The sequence below is a fragment of the Biomphalaria glabrata genome, chromosome 6 (assembly GCF_947242115.1).
Source record: "Biomphalaria glabrata chromosome 6, xgBioGlab47.1, whole genome shotgun sequence".
In the NCBI taxonomy this organism is placed as follows: Eukaryota; Metazoa; Mollusca; class Gastropoda; family Planorbidae; genus Biomphalaria; species Biomphalaria glabrata.
In genome coordinates, this window is record NC_074716.1 from 3,122,362 (window position 1) to 3,146,460 (window position 24,099).

The 24,099-nt window shown below is 37.3% G+C and overlaps 1 protein-coding gene across 1 annotated transcript in view; it reads left to right on the forward strand.

The window, feature by feature from the left end:
• Nucleotides 1-1,629: 1,629 nt before the first annotated feature.
• Nucleotides 1,630-24,099, forward strand: part of LOC129926659 (ring-infected erythrocyte surface antigen-like) — a 40,988-nt gene continuing 18,518 nt past the window's right edge. The window contains exons 1-4 of the mRNA XM_056032094.1: nucleotides 1,630-1,647; nucleotides 2,449-3,633; nucleotides 7,020-7,050; nucleotides 9,966-10,054. Coding sequence (XP_055888069.1) covers nucleotides 1,630-1,647; nucleotides 2,449-3,633; nucleotides 7,020-7,050; nucleotides 9,966-10,054 — 1,323 coding nt within the window. The remainder of the gene's footprint in view (nucleotides 1,648-2,448; nucleotides 3,634-7,019; nucleotides 7,051-9,965; nucleotides 10,055-24,099) is intronic.

The window sequence follows — 24,099 nt, forward strand, 5'->3', positions numbered from 1 at the left end:
TTAATCATCATTTTCATCCTGAAAAAGACCTATACCAGTTATGTAAGACCTGTACTAGAATATGGTGCCACAGCATGGGGCTCAGCAGCCCAAACCAACCTAAGAAAAATAGACAAGGTTCAAAATATTGGTCTAAGGATAATGACAGGAGCAATCAAAACAACACCCATAAGAGCTATGGAGGAAACCGCTGCCCTGATCTCTCTGGATGAAAGAAGAGAAATAAAAATCCTTTCCCAATTCATTAAATTTGAAACCTTGGAGAGGCACCCACTCAGAACAAAAATCCACAAAACTGGCACAAAAAACCGTCTCAAAAGGACCAATTTCATACAGGAATCTCTAAACCTAAAAAAGAAACACCAACTTGAAAAAATTACTCTGGAATCCTCGATACACTATAATGAATCTCCACCCTGGGACGAAAGCCCTCTTCCTACTATAAGGGACCATATTGAAAACATAAAAAGAAAATCTGATTACAGACCAACAGAGCTCAAGGAAATAGTGAACTGTTTTCTACATACCAATTACCCTAGCAATCAGTGGATCAGAGTTTACACGGATGGCTCATCCCATAAAGCCACCACAAATGGAGGAGCTGGAATACTTATCGAATGGCCAGATGGAGGAAAACTAGAAAAATCCTTTGCAACTGGAGAGCTCTCTGACAGTCACAGAGCAGAAAGGGAAGCACTAGCACTAGCTGCTAACATGCTAGCAAATCATCCAAGTTCCCCTCACAGTCAGATTGTCTTTCTAACAGACGCGAAAACAACCCTCCAAAGCTTGCAAAACTCTGATTCCCCTTATATTAAAAAACCCCAGAACAGCACTTACAAAGCTCAACAACAACAGCAAAAAAAAACTGTTATTCAATGGATACCAGCTCACATACAACTAGCAGGAAATGAGAAGGCTGACACACTCGCCAAGAGTGTGAGAACAAACTCACAAGAAAACTCTGCACTCTATCCAGAAGAAATAAAGAAATTAATTGTAGATAAAATAAATGAGAAATGGACGAGCTCCCATCCAAATCACAAGAAAGGTGACGCTTACTATAAGCTATCCCGACAAGACCAACGTCTAATCTTTCGACTCAGGACCGGACACAACAGAATGCGACAACACATGTTCCGGAAGCTCAAAATTGGAACCAGTGAAATCTGCCCATGTGGAGTATCACCAGAAAATGCCGACCACGTCCTCCAAAACTGCTCTCTTTACCAAGAGGCCCGTATAAGACATTGGCCCCAAATTACCCCAATAGAAAGAAAACTATATGGAGAGCTCCCTGATTTGGAAACCACTGCGCAGTTCATCTCATGTTGTAAAATGTTTTACGTGTTTCGGATGTTCCTTCAGAGTTGAAGATAGTTTACTTCCTAGTCCAAACCTCCCGCAGGACGACGGGGGATGGGAGCGGGCAGGGTTTGAACCCTCGACCGTCGATAAATCCGAACGACAGTCCAGCGCGCAAACCGCACGACCAGGCAGCCATGTATTGGTCTAGTCATATGAACACTCCAACATAACAATGAGAACGAGGAAGAAGAAGAAGAAGAAGTTGTGAAGGTTTTGTAAAAATCACTTTAAGGAGTTTATTTTCATGATGAGTCTTAAACCATGGGTGTAGTCGGAAAGGTGGCGGGGGTTGTGTGGACAACGGCTTTGTTTGCATTACGTGTGATAAAATATCCAGATCTGAGCCGGTTTGAGCCGGTCATGTGAAATATTGCTCTCATCATAAATCTTCTGTATGTAGGACATTTCCTTGTTATTATTATATTTGATGTTGTTTACAATATTGTAATAAACATCCTTAGAAAATTTGTATTGAACTTTTTCTATAATCGTGTAAAGAAATTTGTTATAATCTTGTATTTTGTTTCGCTAATACCTTGTATTTAGCTTTACAAACGCATTTTTATAAGACAGTCAATACCGAGTAATAATAAACCGTAAAACAAAAAAGAACTGCGGGAGGGGAAAGTAATCAATGAATTTAAAAAAAAAAATGAAAACTCAGAAAAAGATTTTTTAAAAAAGTAAGTTTCCCTATCAGACCTTGCGATTGTCAAAGGGGGGAGGGGGGGGAGGTTGTTTCGGGCTCATCTAGGGTATGATGTTTTTGTCCGGGCTCCCCACCTGAACAGTGTTTACTAAATTCCTGTCGGGGTTGTAATTTAGCCGTGGCTCGCCTGCCTGGGCACCCCCTAACAATCTAGCCATCAATTTATGGACTAATTACCAAAACGAACGAATAATATAAATAGTAACGTCTACAAGTCAATAACGAGATTGCTTATAACAAAGCAAAAGTTTAATGGAGTAATGATATGATGCGGCATAAATATTGAATAAATATTTATAGTATGTAGGCCCTACAAGGCAAATTCAAGTTAAACATATTACTCAAAATAACATAGCACATCTTAATCTCAGTGTCACAATTCGATCAGGGCCCGCGAGGCCCACAACCTAAACCCATGGAGGCAAGAACCAAACCGTGCACTCAGGCGTGAGTCTAACAGAGTCCCAAGCCTGCGTCCAATACTGGGGAAGGAAAACACCAAAGAAAACACCAAAGAAAACACCAAAGAAGACACCAAAGAAAACACCAAAGAAAACACCAAAGAAAACACCAAAGACACCAAAGAAAACATCAAAGAAAACACCAAAGAAGACACCAAAGAAAACACTAAAGAAAACACCAAAGAAAACACCAAAGAAAACACCAAAGAAAACACCAAAGAAGACACCAAAGAAAACACCAAAGAAGACACCAAAGAAAACACCAAAGAAGACACCAAAGAAAACACCAAAGAAAACACCAAAGAAAACACCAAAGACACCAAAGAAAACATCAAAGAAAACACCAAAGAAGACACCAAAGAAAACACGAAAGAAAACACCAAAGAAAACACCAAAGAAAACACCAAAGAAAACACCAAAGAAAACACCAAAGAAGACACCAAAGAAAACACTAAAGAAAACACCAAAGAAAACACCAAAGAAGACACCAAAGAAAACACCAAAGAAGACACCAAAGAAAACACCAAAGAAAACACCGAAGAAAACACCAAAGAAAACACCAAAGAAAACACCAAAGAAAACACCAAAGACACCAAAGAAAACACCAAAGAAAACACCAAAGAAGACACCAAAGAAAACACCAAAGAAAACACCAAAGAAGACACCAAAGAAAACACCAAAGAAAACACCAAAGAAAACACCAAAGAAAACACCAAAGACACCAAAGAAAACACCAAAGAAAACACCAAAGAAAACACCAAAGAAAACACCATAGAAAACACCAAAGACACCAAAGAAAACACCAAAGAAAACACCAAAGACACCAAAGAAAACACCAAAGAAAACACCAAAGAAAACACCAAAGAAGACACCAAAGACACCAAAGAAAACACCAAAGAAGACACCAAAGAAAACACCAAAGAAAACACCAAAGAAAACACCAAAGAAAACACCAAAGAAAACACCAAAGACACCAAAGAAAACACCAAAGAAAACACCAAAGAAAACACCATAGAAAACACCAAAGACACCAAAGAAAACACCAAAGAAAACAACTCCAACCACAGATCTGCCACCAGTACAGCCACAGCAGAGGCAAGGAAGCCAATGACACCAACAAAAGCGCGTCCTTAGAAACGAAAGTAAATTCTTGTGCACAAAAGAAAACATCGCACAAGATGCACACGACAGCGATCTATAGGGCAGATGGTCTAAAGGTCATCTGTAAACGACTAACCGACCCCCAACGACTGTCAGGTATGATTAGAGCTGGGTGGACCTAAAGGGGAGGTATCCCTAGAGAAAATCGAGTTTTAGGTCTAGGATATCGATTTTTAACTAATAACATAGTTAAGTAGATCAATCATTTTTCATTACATTACAATCATTTTTATTGCTTAAATCTGTGTCTAAAACATGTTTTTTTAATGTTTTTGTAAGGGTTATAAGACAAAATCTTAATAAAATTTATACTTTAAACTCATTTTTCTCAAAATGTTAGTTTTTGCACATGTCATTGTGCCTTATTAGGAATTTCTCCTAAACTACTTGATAGATTTTGATGAAATTTGAAACACTTCTTAAGGACATCATTAACTTTACTGGTACAATGTTGTTTTTTCAATATTTTATTCACTTTTTTTTTATAAATATTTTTAATTAATATTTATCCTGTTTTTTAGGTCTAAAAAAAATACTAAAAATTCAAAAATTTGTAAAAAATTTAACATACTTAAATCTTTAATTCTGACGTTGTACCAATTTAGAGGATCCTTTTTCCTTATCTTTTAATTCAATTTCATGTATTTCTGATCAATAGTTTTTACAAAATTCAGAGTTTTAATTTGTATACAAAAAACAATATGGCCGCCGTTACCATGGCAACCATCATTCAAAAACTTTCTTTTTTAGCATTATTTATTTTAGAATATCATTATATGTTACCATAACAAATTTCAAAGGCCTAGCTTTAGAAATAACAAAAATAAGATTTTCAGGGATACCTCCCCTAAAGACACCCAGTGATTTTTTTTTGTGACGGTACGCACCGGTACGGCGTACCGGCACCTTTTTCAATGTGTGGGAAAAATATTACTTTTCTTGAATTTTAACGTTTATTAATTTATTAGTACTTAGCATTAGTTAGGCCATCCATCACTGAGTACAGGCACCTATTTATACAAAAAAAAACAACTGGAGACAACCATAGATCTCGAAATTAAAAATCCCAATCTTCACCAGGATTCGTACCTGGGACCCCGTTACGGAACTCAAGCGCTTTACCACTCGACCACCGCGCAAGATACTTAACGATAAAAAAATATTGAACAGTTTCATTTATTTCATACTGTAGTCACGTTCCGGAAGCAAAAATAATGACTCGGTATATTAAATATTTTCTGATATAGTTTTTCTGAGCCCCCAAAGTCTCCAAGAAATAAAAACCTAGGTTTTGTTTTCTTTATCGTACGTTTCCCCGTCGTCTGTCCAGTGACGTCAGCTGGTTGCTACAGAAACGGATTTAACAATCACCTTTTTATTGATCGCTAACCATTTTGTTATATTTATTTGTACTTCAGAGGCCTCTGTAGGGCTAGACAATGGGAGATATTTGAAACAAGATTCGGAAATTCAAACCTACAATAGAGTACATCAGCTTTGCTGGCGGAGGTTACAAAAAGTTATAAAACCAACCGCTTACATGTGGTGCAGATGGAAGACTTTTAAGGTAGTCCTGAGTTTATATTGGTAGATTATACGATTTTAAAGAAAAACAATTATTTCATTACTTCTTCTACTATAAGCCTGCACTTCAAGGGTGGTTGATTTGAAGGGAAAAAAGCTGGTTGCTACAGAAACGGATTTAACAATCACCTTTTTATTGATCGCTAACATTTTGTTATATTTATTTGTACTTCAGAGGCCTCTGTAGGGCTTGACAATGGGAGATATTTGAACCAAGATTAAGAAATTCAAACCTACAATGGAGTAGATCAGCTTTGATGGAGGAGGGTACACAATGTTAAAACCAACCGCTCACATGTGGTGCAGATGGAAGACTTTTAAGGTAGTCCTGAGTTTATATTGGTAGATTATACGATTTTAATATTTAAAAAATGGATACCAGCTCATATACAACTAGAAGGAAATGAGAAGGCTGACACACTCGCCAAGAGTGGGAGAACTAGCTCTCAAATAAACTCTGCACTCTATCCAGAAGAAATGAAGAAATTAATTGTAAACAAAATAAATGAGAAATGGACGAGCTCTCATCCAAATCACAAGAAAGATGACGCTTACTATAAGCTAGACCAACGGCTAATCTTTCGACTCAGGACCGGACACAACAGAATGCGACAACACATGTACCGGAAGCTCAAAATTGGAACCAGTGAAATCGGCCCATGTGGAGTATCACCAGAGAATGCCGACCATTCCTCCAAAACTGCTCTCTCTACCAAGAGGCATGTATAAGACACTGGCCCCAAAACAACCCAATAGAAAGAAAACTATATGGAGAGCTCCCTGATTTTGGGAAACCACTGCGCAGTTCATCTCATGTACTGGCCTAGTCATCTGAACACTCCAACATAACAATGAGAACGAAGAAGAAGAATAAGAAAAGAAAAGAAAAATATTTCATAACTTTTTCTACTATAAACCTGCACTTCAAGGGTGGTTGATTTGAAGGGAAAATTTGGAAATTTATATTTCGAAAAGGGCTATAACGATTTTCCTAAAAAATTCGACAGTTTATATCAATTTTCTGGAAAAAAATTACTAGCTGATTGACCACACAGTAAAAACTCTGACCTTTATATTTTTTTCAGAATTATTTATTTGTCTGAAAATGACATTTGGGCTGTCTTTTTATCAATGACATTTTTCTGAATGACGTCAAGCAAAAAAACAAAACAACTTGTTTTTTTTTTTTAACTTGGCATCAGCGGTGATTCCTGCTGTAAATCTGTATATAAGTAAGTAAAGTTCCCCTTTCAGAACTGACGGTCTCTAGGGCAGATGATGTAAAGGTCTTCTGTTTTTGTGGCTTACAGTTAACGTGGTTGTCATGTGGCTAGCACAACGACCAACCACCTTTACTTTTCCCCAACCAAATTCCAGGTACCCATTAGAGCTGGGTAGACCGGGACCCTCCGGTTCGGAACCTGCTTTACCACTCAGCCACAGCGCCTCCTTGTATTCAAAAAGGAGTTGACTAAAGAAATAGAAGTACAAGAACCGTTTGCGCTTTGGGCTGTGTAATTGTTAACTCTAAGAATGTTTTGAAAAATAAAATGTAAACTCCTAGACTGGATCTAGAGTCTCGAGTCATGCTTGGGCGAAGCTGACCAGAGAGACTCCTTGCAGTCATGAAGAGTGACAAGAAACGAATAGAAGGAGAAGTCATAGACCATCATAAGTTTCGTAACGTAGGAGCAGATTTCAAAACAAGAAAAATATCAACATCCCTTTATAAAAAAATACAAAGCTTATCTAAAGGGGAAGAACTCCGTCCTCAAAAACTATTTCAACAATAATGTACAAGTTATTTCCCTTATTCGACATTAAAAAATAATCGATTAATTCAGTATTTTTGTTTATTGGTTTATGTTTTGTTAGGTACAAGAAATAATTGTTTAAAGTATCAACTTGATCGGAGAATGCGTGAGGGAGAAATAGTGTTAACATTTAGTTAAGGGAACTAAACCCAACTAATTTAGCCATAACTGTGATTACTGAAGTATTAGTTTCCCTTGTTAGTATTTTGTGAAATTATGTATTACCAGTAGTTATTTGTCTTAATAGATATTTTTTTTTAATTGATTCATATCTTGTGTATGTCAATGAATAATTATGCAAAGTTTCAACTTGATCCGAGAATGGGTGTTGGAGAAATAGCGTGTACACACTTTATACCAGGCAGAGTGAATATATATAAGCTTTGTAAAAATTATATTAATTGTTCAGTATGTATGAAATGTTATATTTTCAAGAAGCTATATCTCGGAGAAACAATACACAAGAACTCGTCACAAGAGCACACTAGGGATACGATACATTTTTGGTCCAAGCCAATGGAAATTCAGTTTGGCTACATCTGTCCACCTCAGCGTTGTTACTATAACACAAACAGTATAGATGCAAATACAAACATCATTTACATTTGTAAAAGGATAGTAAAACAGAGGTTCTCAACCAGTGGATCGCGACCCCTTTGGGGGGGTCGATTGACCATTTGCCAGGAGTCGCTTAAGACCATCGAAACTATGGATTATTTTTTGCCTACTCTTCTATAGCTGTATGTGTGTGTCGGAGGGGGGGGGTCGCGGCAGAGTGGGAGATTGTAAAAAGGGGTCGCCGAGCTTAAAAGGTTGAGAACCGCTGCAGTACAACATGACCCACACTTCTTCGTACTTCCTGGTGACGACAAGTGACAGAAAAGTGAGATACAGGAGACTTAGATCCTTCTGCTCTAGTCTTGATAATGTTATAAACCTGGTGGTGGCACAGATGGGGGTGGTGGTGTGTGTGTGTAGTCAGCCGACGCAAATCGCCCCAGGCCAGCGCTAGATGAGCGGTCAACCGTGACGAGTTACGACGATCGGCCGAGACGAGTATCAACATGACGGTTCGGGAAGGATCGACATCGTGAACCGAGCTCAGGAGTGTCACGAGGGATGTAGTCATCTGACCACCCAGAATGGTCGAGCGACGTTCTGTCCGGTTCTAGAAGGCCAGCAGGGACCCTATATAAAGAGCGAAGGTATCAGAGACCAGGGGTGACAACATCCCGATCTACAGTTCGTTACAACGCCTCAGTACAAGTCCGAGACGAGACAGAGAGACCAGTGCAAGAGTTGATACAGCGGAGAGATATTTGTACAGTCTTGTGTTACGTGCTGCCAATTGTACAGTATTGGCTGTTATTTATTGACATTAAACTATTACGTTATTTTCAAGCCCCGAGTTGTCAAGTTCTTACAGTTGGTGGTGTCGTTTGGTACCATTTGCAGCTAGCCTGGATAGGGAAATTCGTAACAATAATAATAATAATGTTATAAAGCTGGTAGTGGCACAGATGGGGGGGGGGGGGTAGTGGTGTGTGTGTGGTCAGCCGACGCAAATCGCCCCAGGCCAGCGCTAGACGAGCAGTCAACCGTGACGAGTTCCGACGGTCAGCCGAGACGAGAGTCAACATGACGGTTCGAGAGGGATCGGCGTCGTGATCACGAGGGATGTAGTCATCTGACCACCCAGAATGGTCGAGCGACGTTCTGTCCGGTTCTAGAGGGCTAGCAGGGACCCTATTTAAAGAGCGAAGGTATCAGAGACGAGTGAGTCACAACCTCACGATCTATGGTTCGTTACGACGGCTAGGTAAAAGTCCAAAGACGAGACGGAGAGACCAGTGCAAGAGTTGATACGGCAGTACGGCTCTTAACGGAGAAATATTTGCACATTCTTGTGTTACGTGTTGCCAAATGTTCAGTATTGGCTGTTATTTATTGGACATTAAACTGTTACGTTACTTTGGAGCCCCGAGTTGTCAAGTTCTTTAAGTTGGTGGTGTATTGTGCAGTTTGCAGATGGCCTGGATTGTGAGATTCGTAACAATAATAATAATAATAATAATAATCTTTATTGTCCGTATGGAAATATATTATCCAATTTGATGAAGAGGAGATAACCAATATGTCCAGATTTGATGTGTAACTAGTCTTGGGTCTTATGAAAATTTAAAAAGTTACGATTTTTGGGTGTATGTATAGTGTTACTTATTGGAAGACCGTTACATGTGGATCCCATATATCGCGGATCACAAAGCAGTTTCTGTAGGCGAGCAGAATTGTTTCTTAGAAGAAACTTCTCAACATTGGTCAGTCTCGTTCTCATAATTTCAAACGAAGTCCCCAAAACCTTCTGATTGTCTACCAATAATGTAAATTTCAAACAGAAATAATCATAAAAAGTCCTGAACATCATCAAGTTGTGGATGAGAACTGAGTTATGCATGATTATGGAATTTTCCAGCGTTGACTGAACTCAACCGTGAGACATAGCCTATTCTTTAAATGGACCTCATTCACCAATCGTAAACAAACAACATTTAGTCACGTGATCTTATTGATAAAACAATGGGAAAAAACGGTCACGTGACAACCATCATGGATTAAACATGAGATCGTAATTTATATAGAAGATATAGAGCGCCACGTGGCTAAATGTTGTTTGTTTACGATTCGTCAATGAGGTCCAATGGCAACATTTTTGTTTTTGGATTATACCTCTCTTTTGGGCTTCATGCCTCTATTTGGGTTAGTTAGCCTCATACAGTCTTGTTTTGAATACCAACCTGGGAATTTATATTTTGGGCTCATTCCGTTCGGCTTGGCGAAACTACCTAATATTTCTTTTTTATTCAGCAGAAGAGATTACATTGCCAACAACACATAATACAAAAAACGCAAGTTCCCGGTTTACACAACAATTAAAGTCCAAACTTGACGATCACATGGTTGTCCATTGTCCTCAGTCGTAGACACATGTGCGTACACGAACGAAGTCCTTGATATTATCTCATCTTATTTAAAATACAGACGTTACTTCAAAAAATCTGGGATTCATTCGGAAGGATCTGTCTTTATTTCCTATGGAAGCCCAAAAGTTCCAAAAATTCATGTATGTATTTGTTGGTGCGTTTACCAATCGACAAGCTTGAATTCCTATTGTAACTGTTTTAATGTCCACAAAGGGGGCTAATCTGGACAAAAATGTTCCTTTACATCACTCATTCATTAAGTTCTACGCCATTGTATACAGGCTGAAAGGTTCAAAAGGAACTTTATTACTATGACCGCTATTTCCCAAATCACAAGTAGAGAAACCTCCACAAGTGGACAGACCGGTACCGGTTTCCAGATGTTAACTTGTCGTCAGCCCAAGATTGAGGCCAAACAGCATTGCAGTGAGCTCACGAGGAACTTAGAGGAGTATATAATCTAAGTTTGATTATGCGTTCTAGTATATCTGGTCTGGCGATAATTCCCCCCCCCCCAATGAAACCCAGGGACAACTAATCTCCACCTGTTGACACCAAGAGGTCCTGGAGTTCTGTTAGAATCACCACAGACTGAAAAGATAAAATATAATATCTGCGAGTAATCATTTTTTATATAAATAGTCCCAGAACAAACAGAGCTCCGCTTGCCTCTCTAGCCTTGCTAATAAATCTCACACAAAACACAATTTAAAAATATAAATCAGTACCATGCATGGCATATGATTACATTTCAAAACACTACGAAATAATAATAATAATAACAATGATACTAATAATCATAATTTAAAAGAAAAGATTCAGTCAATAGACACTTCTTCTTCTTATTCTTCTTATATAATACAGACGTTACTTCAAAAAAGAAGATGATTACGTCCTACGCGTCATGCATTTAGTCATGCATATTAACCAATGACTTAAATTCTGCCAAGTCACTGGTTTTCCTGGCTAGCTCAGGCAACCCATTCCATGCTCTAATAGCACTAGGGAAGAAGGAGTATTTGTACAAATTTGTCCTAGCATATGGGACGAGGAATGTGCCTTTATCTTTGTGTCTTTCAGAGTATTTTATTAAATTTTGTTTTTGTATTTGAAGATTATGGTTCAGTGTTTTATGTATGATTGCTACTTTACTTTTGAGCCTTCTGTCCTGAAGGCTTTCTAAATTTAGTGATTTTACTAAAGGTGTTACTCTAGTCAAATGTGAATATTCGTTTGTTATGAATCTCACTGCTCTATTTTGTGTCTGTTCCAGTTTCTTAATGTTTTCTTGAGTTGAGGGGTCCCAAACGGAGGATGCATATTCTATTATTGGCCTAACCAAGGTTAAGTAACATTTTAGTTTTATGTTCTTATTTGATTTATAGAAATTTCTTTTAATAAATCCTAATGCTTTGTTTGATTTTTTTGTAGTTTCATCAATATGTGGATTCCATGATAGTTTTTCATTTATTATAACACCTAGGTATTTTGCGTTTTTAGTCTGTGATACTGGTTTGCCATGAATAAGATAAGTGGAATTAATTTGTTTTAGTTTTTTTGTTACTCTTAACAACTGATATTTTTCTGGGTGGAAAGACATGCTCCAATTTGATTCCCATTTCTGTAATTCATCTAATTCTCTTTGTAAAATATCTGTGTCCTGTGTTGTTTTTATTGTTCTATATATTATGCAATCGTCTGCAAATAATCTGACTTTTGTTCCTGAACTAATGCAATTTGGTAAATCATTTATGTAAATTAAAAATAGTAGTGGACCCAAGACTGTACCTTGAGGTACATCTGAGTTTACTGTTATCGGTGTTGATTTAGAGCCATTTATTATTACAGTTTGTTCTCTCCCTATCAGAAAGTCTTTAATCCACTGATGCAGTGGACCATTAATGCCGAAATATTTTAATTTTTTAAGCAAACTATGGTGGTGAACTTTGTCAAAAGCCTTAGAAAAATCTAGTAAGATAGCATCTATTTGTTCACTATTATCTAGAAACCATCAGATGTAATAAATTATTCAGAGCCAAAAATGTGATATAAGAATAGCATATCAAAAACATAAATAATAAACCTGGAATAAATGTGAATACACAAATATACTTACACATTAAAACATGCATAACCTTACACACCTACTCTTCAAACATAAATAAACCAAAATAAACACACATTTCTTTTCATCTACCTAGCGTGGGCGCCAATGTTCCCTCTAAAAAAAAGGAAAAAAAAAAAATAATAATAATAATCTTTATTATCCGTAAGGAAATTTGTCTTAAATTTTTGCATTACACCAAACAAAATACATTATAACTATAAGAAACCAAAGTGTACATTCACACCAGACTCACTCATAATTTACATGTGACAAAGTTTATACCAGATTGTTCTTATTTAATGATTTGATTGCCGGGGGAACATTCTGGTGGAATCAACGTTGGTATCGTCACTTAGGAGAGAAAGAGTTAAATCAAATAACACAATAACAAATATTATTAACACCATTTTTTTAAAGCATTGTACAACCATTTTAAAAATGAAACTAAATAATTCTCTATCCTAAAATAAAAAAAAATTCCTAAATGTCAATTCTAAGTAATTAGAATCAAACAGCTTATTATTATGTAAAGCTTTGAGCATGCTAGTCCAAAGAAGATTCCGATTTTCAGAAACAATAATCAAATTGAAATTATGAACCATTTTATTTTTCAGTTTTGGCAACTTGTTTAAAACAATAGACAAGTTTAGACTCACATAGTTGCCACATTTAGATTCTAGCAAGTCTCTTACAGTATTTTTAACTTTATGGAATAATGGACATTCTAAATCTATATGCTTCTCTTTATCAGCATTGTACAAGATGACATAATTGACATCCCTGGACATTTGCCTGTTTTTTAACTATAGGGGTCATCCCAAAGATAAGTCTATACGATATTTCTCTAGCTTTTGGTGGGATTTGTTTGATGTGCAGGTTTATGAATGTGTCCTTGCATTCTGTCACCCCAAGAACTCTCCCCCACTTAATCCTATTCATTAGGCTTTCCTGTAACAGCTTTTGAAGTGTTGTGTGATTCTTTGATTTTGTTGTGTATTAAATGTTCATTACCAGGTAAAATTCTTGAGATAGATCTGTAAAATGGATGCGTGACTGTACCAAAATAGTGAGGAGTGTCATTGTGTATTGGAAGAAGACTACTTAATCTTAAACAACAAGGGAAAGTTTGTTGGGGCTCTAATTACTTGACCTACACATTTTAGCCTAAGTGAATGTATTTTTGTTTTAATGTCTTGTAGATTTATTTTCCCACCCCCCACGGCCCCCATCCTCTTTGTTCTGAATGAGTGTAGTGTGCCTAAAGCTCCTAATAGTGTTTTTGAATATAAAGCCTCTAATTGTTTTGTTTAGCCTGTTTATGAATTTGGGAGGTGTGTCTGTAATGTTAGCTAAATAGACAAAAACAAAATTTAATAAAATACTCAGAAAGACACAAAGATAAAGGCACATTCCTCGTTCCATAAGCTAGGACAAATGTGTACAAATACTCCTTCTTCCCAAGCGCTATTAGAGCATGGAAGGGGTTGCCTGAGCCAGCCGGGAAAACCAGTGACTTGGCAGAATTTAGGTCATTGGTCAATATGCATGACTAAATGCATGACGCGTAGGACGTAAACATCTTTTTATTTGAAGTAACGTCTGTATTTTATAAGATAAGAAGATCTTTGGAATGACCACACTATTTATCAATATGGTTCTACCAAATATTGTAGAACCTGTGTGCTGATACAGTTTAATGAAGTTTGAGGCTTTGACAAAAATATTCTACAACTGTTCTTTACAACAGAACTAACGGTTACAGGTGCAGACGATACTACAAATATTGATGTTATCTACCATTTTGAAAGCGCAATTCTCTTTGAATTTCCATTTCCCTAATCCCATTACTGAGGATCTATTTATATTTATTTTTGAACCACTAGCTTCTCCGAAAAGTGTACATTTCTTTATATAAACTTCTCAATATCTTTTTCTGAACAAGGAAAAAAAGGTAGCATCATCCGCGTAGGCTTTAAATTTGACAGTTGAGAAGTGGCGGCCAGGTATATTTATCCCAATAATAGAGAGGCCCGATCATATAGATTTCAAGAAGCAAAGGATATACAAGAAGGGGGATAAGGGATACTCCTACAGAGCGAATGATTTTTTTTTGTTTATTCAGATTATACTTTTATTTAAACTAACGCATCCAAGTCCAGGCATATGATACTGTTGAGCAGTTCGGGTTATTGAGAAGTTATATTATTGATTACACTGTTCAGTCTGCTAGTTGCATTAAAATACAGACGTAACCAATGCTGAAAATAAAACACGTCTTGAATTACAGAATTTAACACAAACAAAACAGTATAAAAAGTGGTCATAAATAAATTTCAATTTTTCTTTTCATACATTTTTATCATGAATAATCATCAAAACAAAATAGAAAATCACAAACTTTTTCGTGTTTTTTTTTTTGTTTTTTTGTCGATCTAAAAATTATACCAGTACCACCCCTTCCCACTTCGGATTGCTGTTTGGAAGTGCGGAAATATGTTTGATAATCTCCCTTTGACGTCATCAATAAAATAATCTCTGACCACTGTTATCTTCTCCCCAAATGATTCTAAGTAATCTGTCAATGTAGGCGTTTTGGGGTGGAGGGCTGGCATTCGGTGGGTAGAGGGGCGCTGGGACAATCTAAATGGACGCCCTACAGATCATGAGTGATGACAGCTGTTCCTGTTATTCAACAGAAATGCCTGTCCAGTGTTTAAGGCGGGAAGAGCCGAATAATACAAATGAATATTTTATGCAGCCTCCGGTGAATGTCTGCTTTCTTTATATGGATACTCTCGTCTCAGATTTCTGCCATCTCTCACCATCATTCCCCAGAAGAGCAGGGCTTCTCAATCGCAACTGAATGGATCATCTATCGATCCAAAACTCGTTTTTGTATGACTTAACATTTATACTTGGAACGTATCGCTTTAAAAACAGGGTTTTGAGCTTCTTTTTACAAAGCTTGTATGAACTCATTGTCTGTCTGTCTGTCTGTCTGTCTGGTAAAAGGTTTGAACATGGTATTTATCCCACGCCCATCCTCGGATCGATTTAAAAATTTGAGTCTGAGTCCACCCAACTCTAATGGGTACCTGACATGAGTTGGGGAAAAGTAAAGGCGGTTGGTCGTTGTGCTGGGCACATGACACCCTCGTTAACCGTAGGCCACAGAAACAGATGACCTTTACATCGTCTGCCACAAGGTCTGATAGGGGAACGTTACTTTACTTATACACTGTGTCGCTTAAAAGTTTGAAACGAAATATAATACAGACACAGGTTGTGACGTAGCAGGTCAGTGTTCAGGCCTTCTCTGACGGCTGGTCTCGGTCGGGACTGTGTTAAACCCATAGCCCATTTCTTGTCTATGCAGTTGGCAGCAAGGCAGCTTAATTTTAGCGACCTTGACATTGCTTAGCTGATCGTGAAATTTTCCAATAGAATAATGTTCCTGACATTTCACCTTGACCCCTACGCTTAGAAGACACCCTCGACCGTAAATGTTACGAATGTAAGAAATTTATTTTAGGTCATAAATTTGTAATAGTATGATATTAATATTAATATTATTATCTTATTTTATCTTATCTTATATAATACAGACGTTATTTCAAAAAAGAAGATGATTACGTCCTACGCGTCATGCATTTAGTCATGCATAATAACCAATGACTTAAATTCTGCCAAGTCACTGGTTTTCCTGGCTAGCTCAGGCAACCCATTCTATGCTCTAATAGCACTAGGGAAGAAGGAGCATTTGTACAAATTTGTCCTAGCATATGGGACGAGGAATATACTACTAGTATTGTAGCCCAGTGGCCGATGATGATGACAAGACGAATGTATGCGCCAGTTGATAGAAAGAGGAGCGGATGGATATTAAAAGTCTTGTAAGCCTTTATATGTGATATAGACGGTTGCGAAGAAAAAAGTTACCATTTACACGAAATACAGTGTTTGTTAGTAGATCCCCTGACGATCTCTAGGGCAGATGATGTAAAGGCCATCTTTTTTTTATATGGCCGACTGTTAACGAGGGTGTCATGTGGCCAGCACAACAGCCAACAGCCTTTACTGTTCCCCATCTAATGTCAGGTACCCACTAGACGTGGGTGGACTCAGGGGTGCCCTAAAGATCCAGGCTATTAAAAAATCTTAGTGTTCACGAGGATTTGAACCCGGAACCCATCGGTTTGGAAGCCAAACGCTTTACCACTCCGCCACCACCACTCCTGTTCCCCATCTAATATCAGGTACCCATTAGGCGTGGGTGGACTCAGGGGTGCCCTAAAGATCCAGGCTATTAAAAAATCTTAGTGTTCACGAGGATTTGAACCCGGAACCCATCGGTTTGGAAGCCAAACGCCTTACCACTCCGCCACCACCAGCCCCCCCCTCCCCCTTTTTCGTTAGTATATACTAGCCTACTAATAGAAAGTTACTGCACAAGAATTAAACGTTGGATTAATTTGTTTGCCAATCCTAAACTCGTGTTTATATGACCTGACATACTAGACCCAACCTATCCACGTCTCGGGTGAAATCCTCTTTCCAAAGCGAAGATCTGATTTCACAGCCAACTTCACAATTTCACCGGAAATGAGATTGTGCCCACCTTCTGCTACACAAAGAGGCTTTGATGAACAATGAAATAGTTTTCAGAGAAGCAATAGATCTCTATTATTTGGCATCATCAGGCCTGGTCTAGAGTTATCAGATTACGCCTAAGAGAAAAACGAGAGTTCAAAAGTCTGTATATTATGAATACAAAAAAAAAAAAGTAAAGTTCCCCTTCCAGACCTTGTGATCTATAGGGCAGGTGATGTAAAGGTCATCTGTTTATTTTGGGGGGGTCAACGGTTATCGAGGGTGTTATGTGGCCAGCACAACGACCTACCGTTTTTACATTTTCCCTAACTAATGCCAGGAACTCTTTAGAGCTGGGTGGACTCAGAGGCGCCCTAAAGATCCTGAAATTTAAATCCCAGTCTTCACTAGGAATCTAAACCGGGACCTTCGGTTCGGAAGCCAAGTGCTTTGCCACTCAGCCACTGTGCTTACATTGCGAATAAAATGCATAACACAGTGTTCATGATGTTATTACGTTTGTCATTGAATGTACAATTGTGTTATACATTAACTCTTTCTCTCCGTAATTATTTACCACATTCTGATGGAATCAACGTTTGTATCGTCGGTTAGGAGAGAAAGAGTTAAGCAATCATTTTGGTCAAGAAATCGTTTTTCGAAGTGAGCTATTAAATACGTTTGAGAAATAACATTTTTACGACTTCCGCCAATCACGTTTAGTTTCGTTTTAGCTTACTACGTCATCAGTTTATTAAAAAACTAAATCAATTCGATGTAGAAAACAAAATATTCAAATAGACATGGTAAACATATTTCACTGAAATGTCCCTTCGTCATCCAAGCCACCCCCACCACCCCGCCCCGAAATCCTCTCTCCTCAATTTCTCACCACATACTTTGTCCCTTTTAATAACTAACCTCTCTCTCTCTCTCTCTCTCTCTTTCACACACACACACGCACACACTTGGTTGTCAAGGAGATGTATCTATCTTATGGTTACATTAAGTTGTCAATGTATTTATTCGGGACTCCTGTAGTTCATAACGATAAGAAACAAATTCTAAAGATTTTCTCTCTACATTATGAAAGCTATAACAGATCATTTATTTTCTTACCTTATTCTCGGCTTATGCTTTTTTTGAGAGGGGTAGAGAAACACATTGATACAGACTGATACAGACTAATACAGACTGATACAGACTGATACACACTGATACTCACTGTTACAGACTGATACACACTGATACAGACTCAATACAGACTGATACACACTGATGCAGACTAATACATTCTGATACACACTGATACGCAATGATACAAACTGATACAGACTGATACACACTGATACGAAATGATACACACTGATACAGACTGATACAGACTCAATACAGACTGATACAAACTGATACAGACTGATGCACACTGATACGCAATGTTATAAACTGATACAGACTGATACATACTCACACTGATACACACTGATACAGACCGATACACACTCACACTGAAACACACTGATACAGACTGGTACAGACTCAATACAGACTGATACACACTGATACAGACTGATGCACACTGATACGCAATGTTACAAACTGATACACACTGATACAGACTGATACAGACTAATTTAAAAAGCATAGCTGTCTAGTCGTATGGTATGCGCTCTGCACTGTCATTCGGTGGTCGTAGTGGTGGTCATTCAGACCTTGAGATTAATAGGGTAGATGATGTAAAGGTCATCTGATTTTATGGGCAAGATTGACGAAAGTGTCATGTGGTCATCACAACGACCAATCGCTTTACTTTCCCCAACTAATCTCAGAAACTCACAAGAGTTGGGTGGACTCGGGGGCGCCCTTAAAATTACGAAATTAAAAATCACAATCTTTATAGAGATTCAAAACCGGGCCCCTTCGGAAGCCAAGCTGTTTACCACTCGACCACCACACCCCCAGCATACATAGAACTATCTACAACCCAATCTGTAAATGTCTTTGTGCTAGATGAAGGATAGCTAGGGTCTAGCACTTTTACATTAACCTTTCTGCTCATTTCTGTAACAAAATTGTCGAGAGTAGTCGCGCCATGCGTTTGTCTTGACTAGTTGTCTAGCACTAATTTAATGTTCTCAGGCTTTGTTTTCGAGTTACAGAGCACACTCTGTCTGTCTGTCTGTCTGTCTGGTACAAATTTTTTTGCACGTTATTTTTCCCACTTTCCATTTTTGGGTCAAGGGTCAAGTTGAAACTTTGCATAACTATTCATTATCGAAGACATGCATGAATCAATTTTAAAAAAAAACACAACTAATTACTTAATTAGTGGTAATTTATTTTGTTTTAAACAAAAATGGAGATAAATCTTGCAGTACTGAGAGATATGGTAGTAATTATGCGGTTCTTTCCATTACATAAGCTTTGTTGTTTTTTCTTAATTTATTTTTGGCTTGTTTAACAAGTCACGTTTTATTGTCTAGTTTCATTTGTTTTTAAATATTTCAGATTTTTTTATTTTCAGATTTGAAGATCATTACATTCTACTGGCTAGCCCGAACCCCCCACGGGGGATGGCTGTGGACATGGTTCAAACCCGGAACCATCGTGACCATTGTCCATAGCACATACCGCACGAGCAGCCCCCCCCCTCCTTTGGTTTCATGTATCGTTGTATCATACCGTTTCATCTTGACTAAACTTGAGCTACTTAAACTGCAAGAAGTCTAACATGTATCTTATCTTATGTCAGTACAAATGTGTTGCTTTGCTGTCTCGGATAAACTTACCAGGGATTCCAGGGGAGGAAGAAACACTAGGAAATGAAGTAATCGATAAATGTTATCCCCTCACTAACAAAAGTAATCGATAAAGATTAATGCCAACGAAAGCCAAATGAAAAACACGTTAATGTTACTAGCGCCACCTGGAGTTCAAAAATGTAAACTTGAGATCACACCAAATGAATTCGCCTTTTTGTTTTTAAATTCATTCTTCGAAACATTTATTCTATGACGTAGTCACGTGATCTGCACATTTACGCGTTGTTGACATGGATTGATTCAAGATGGTGGACATTTTTGTATTGATGACATGGCTCGATACATACAACATGGCGGATATTTACACATTGTTGACATGGATTGATTCAAGATGGCGGACATTTTTGTATTGATGACAAGGCTTGATACATACAACATGGCGGATATTAATACATTGTTGACATGGATTGATGTATACAAGATAGTGGACGAAGAGAACTGGTTATGAAACTCGGCCCTGGAACTTCCATTTGAACTGACCCACAATTAATTATTTTGAATCACCCTATGCTCTTTCTAACGGGACTTCTACCTGATTTTATGAAATATATGTCATTCATTAGTTGATCTTATCTTATAAAATACAGACGTTTTCAAAAAATAGAAGATGATTACGTCCTACGTGTGTTCCTATGTCAATCTAGTCATGGATGTTAACCAATGACTTAAACTCTGCCAAATCATTGGCAACCCAATGATTTGGCTACCCATTCCATGCTCTAATAGCACCAGGGAAGAAGGAGCATTTGTACAAATTTGTCCTGGCATATGGAACAAGGAAGATACCTCTAGATCAGGCATGTCAAACTCATTAAGGTGTATGGGCCGCATGAAAACTTAGCATGACCTGAAGGGCCGCAGCCAAAAATCTGTTAGAAAACATAGCCTACTAGTTTTATGTAAATTAGAAACAATACAATAGAATACGCAAGAATTACTGGAATAACTGTCCTTTGATTTGATTTGATTTTGATTTTAGGCACATCGGCACAATTTTAGGCCATGTCGTGCCTGCCTGTCCTTTAGTTAACTAAAATTGTAGTGATTCTGTATTAATAAAAAATTACTATGGTTCGGCATTATTTTCGCTGTCCTGATGCTTGGCATCTTTTCTGGGATACTGTCACAGTCTGTGTTTGACATGCCTGCTCTAGATTAATGTGCATAAGGGATTAAAGTTTACCTTAATCACAAGTGCGCGTATAACAAGTCCGGAATTAAGATTTGCCAGATTCAGAGGTGGATTCCCATAGTGGACATTAATTAACCAGCTAGCTGTTGATACCCGTGAGATAGTGGACTTCAAATGTACTGAATATAGAAATAAATATGTAAAGTAGCCTTATGTGTATATATAATTCTCTACGTCACCCAACCAAGACTCCCTAAACCTCTATGAAAAGGTCGGACTAGAGTTACCCCACGTAACTTTCGCGGCGACAAAGAGCGCGGCTCAGAAAAAAATAGAGGAGGTGGGGGCGGGGGGGGGGGGGGAGGGAACAAGTAATCTTCTCTGTATATATAATTCTCTACGTCTCCCAATCACCCACTCCATTTGGACAACTGTGTCTTTCAGTAAGTGCTCACCCGTCACTAAATAGCGGCATATGCTACACCGCGGGTCGGCTCGTATAACAATAATTGTTGACAAGATTTGATGACTTCAAAATGGTGGAATGTGGAATCCACTTCGTGCTCGGAACAAAGTCGAGGTTATTGCCGATTTATTGCGCACTGTTCTCGTGACTTTATGTGACGACTGGTTTAGTTATATTGGCAGAATCTAGGTTTTTAGACAGAAGGAGTTTTATGTTTTTGTTGAGTTTAGATTGTTTTGATTTGAGAAAGGCTGTTGAACCGGGAGTAAGGTGGGAGTTGTTTGTTTTTTGTGAAAAGTGGAGTTGCTGCCCTTGGTCCAGTGTTATTGTCGTTGTAGTGCTAGATATAATGATCAAATTATATAACAACTTATATAACAACTTATATAACAACTTATATATAACAACTTATATAACAACTTATATATAACAACTTATATAACAACTTATATATAACAACTTATATAACAACTTATATATAACAACTTATATAACAACTTATATATAACAACTTATATATAACAACTTATATATAACAACTTATATATAACAACTTATATAACAACTTATATATAACAACTTATATATAGCAACTTATATATAACATCTAATATAACAACTTATATATAACAACTTATATATAACAACTTATATATAACAACTTATATATAACAACTTATATAACAACTTATATAACATCTTATATATAACAACTTATATATAAAAACATATATAACAACTTATATAACAACTTATATTTAACAACTTATATATAACAACTTATATATAACAACTTATATATAACAACTTATATATAACAACTTATATAACAACTTATATATAACAACTTATATAACAACTTATATAACAACTTATACATAACAACTTATATATAACAACTCATATATAACATCTTATATAACAACTTATATAACATCTTATATATAACAACTTATATATAAAAACATATATAACAACTTATATAACAACTTATATTTAACAACTTATATATAACAACTTATATATAACAACTTATATATAACAACTTATATAACAACTTATATATAACAACTTATATAACAACTTATATAACAACTTATATATAACAACTTATATAACATCTTATATATAACAACTTATATAACATCTTATATATAACAACTTATATAACAACTTATATATAACAACTTATCTATAACAACTAATATAACAACTTATATAACAACTTATATAACATTGAAGCCCACACTCATATTGGTAATATATAAGATAAGACAAGATGGATACATGAAATGCGTAGGACGTAAATTATTTTCTCTATTTGAAGTAACTTCTGTTTGTAAAATGTTTGTTTGTTTGTACAATGTTTGACATGTTTCGGATGTTCCATCAGAGTTAAAGATAATTTACTTCCTAGTCCAAACCTCCCGCAGGACGACGGGGGATGGCAGCGGGCAGGGTATGAACCCAGGACCATCGAGTTTAACGACAGTCCAGCGCGCATACCGCACGACCAGGCAGCCATATAATACGTGTGTAAGATAAGACTAACCAAGGCCAGCTGGACATAATTATATCTACTTATATAACAATGAGGCCCAAACTAAGGCCAGCGGGCCATATTCGGCCCCTTGAAATTCTACCCAGAGTACATAATGAATACGTAATGATCAGTTTCTATCATTCTATGGACTCGATAATAATTTATGGTGATTTGGCCTGGTTCGCATATTATTATTATAGCTTTTATATAGCGCTACTTTCATGCTTATAGCATGCTCAGAGCGCTTTTGGTCCATTCTCATTTGTGGACCAGTGGGGGGGAGGGGGTATCTAGGAGTTGGTTTTCCGTGCTGCCTTTAGGCGCTCAGTAAACACAACTCTGCCCGAGTCGGGTCTCGAACCTCGAGCTCTAGGTAGCCAAGCCAAGCCAAGTTCAAGCGCACTTGGCCTCTCGACCACGCTTCCCATATGTAGGATATTTTAAATATTTTTTTTTTGGGCTTTAAAGCTGCTAAATGCTGTTCACCACACAATTTCGAGTCAGATTTTTTTTGTTCCTTTTGGACTTCAATAATGGTTTAGTGTGATTAATTTTGTTACAGGGTTAATTACGTTATGGGAGGCGCGCTAGATGAGTAGTGGAGCGCTTCGCTTCCGAACCGAGGGACCCGGGTTCGAATCCTGGTGAAGACTGTGATTTTTAATTTCAGGATCTTTGGGCGTCTCTTAGTCTAAGGCCAATATAGTCATGCATGATACCTTGACCTTTACCTTTTACCTTTACCTTTACCTTTACCTATCCCTTTGTCTGTTGGACCGTTGGGGCACCAGGCAAGACTTGTCGACCGTCTTTCTCCATTCCTCCATTTTTTTTTGTGCCTTGTTTAGAACCTCTCTCAATGGCAGGCCCGTCTATTCTTTAAATGTTGTCCTCCCATCGCTTTTTCTGTCTGCCTCTTCTTCTTTTACCTGGCACTATTCCCTGAAGGAATTTCTTTGCGAGACCCGTAGATATTGTAATGTGGCCATGGGTTTTAAGCTTTCGTCTTTTTACAATAGTTAGCATGATAATCAATGTGTTAAACTCTACCAAGTCTATGGCTTTCCAGGTATCCCATATTATTAACTATTTTTCACATAGATAATATGTAATAACTTGTGTAAAGAGAAAGTATTTTAATTATAAGATAAGATAAGATTATGTTTTGAAACTCATCTATGGCTTCTTAAAATATCCTCTATTTTCCTTTCGTTTAATAGTTTCAGTTTTTTTTTAAATCCGTGACTATTATTATTATTTATTTTTACCGACATGTTTCTACACAGAAACGTCCAGAAGTCCAACGTGGCAAATCGTTTCAGATTTGGCCGAATTTTCAGTTTTTTTTTTTTTAAATCCGT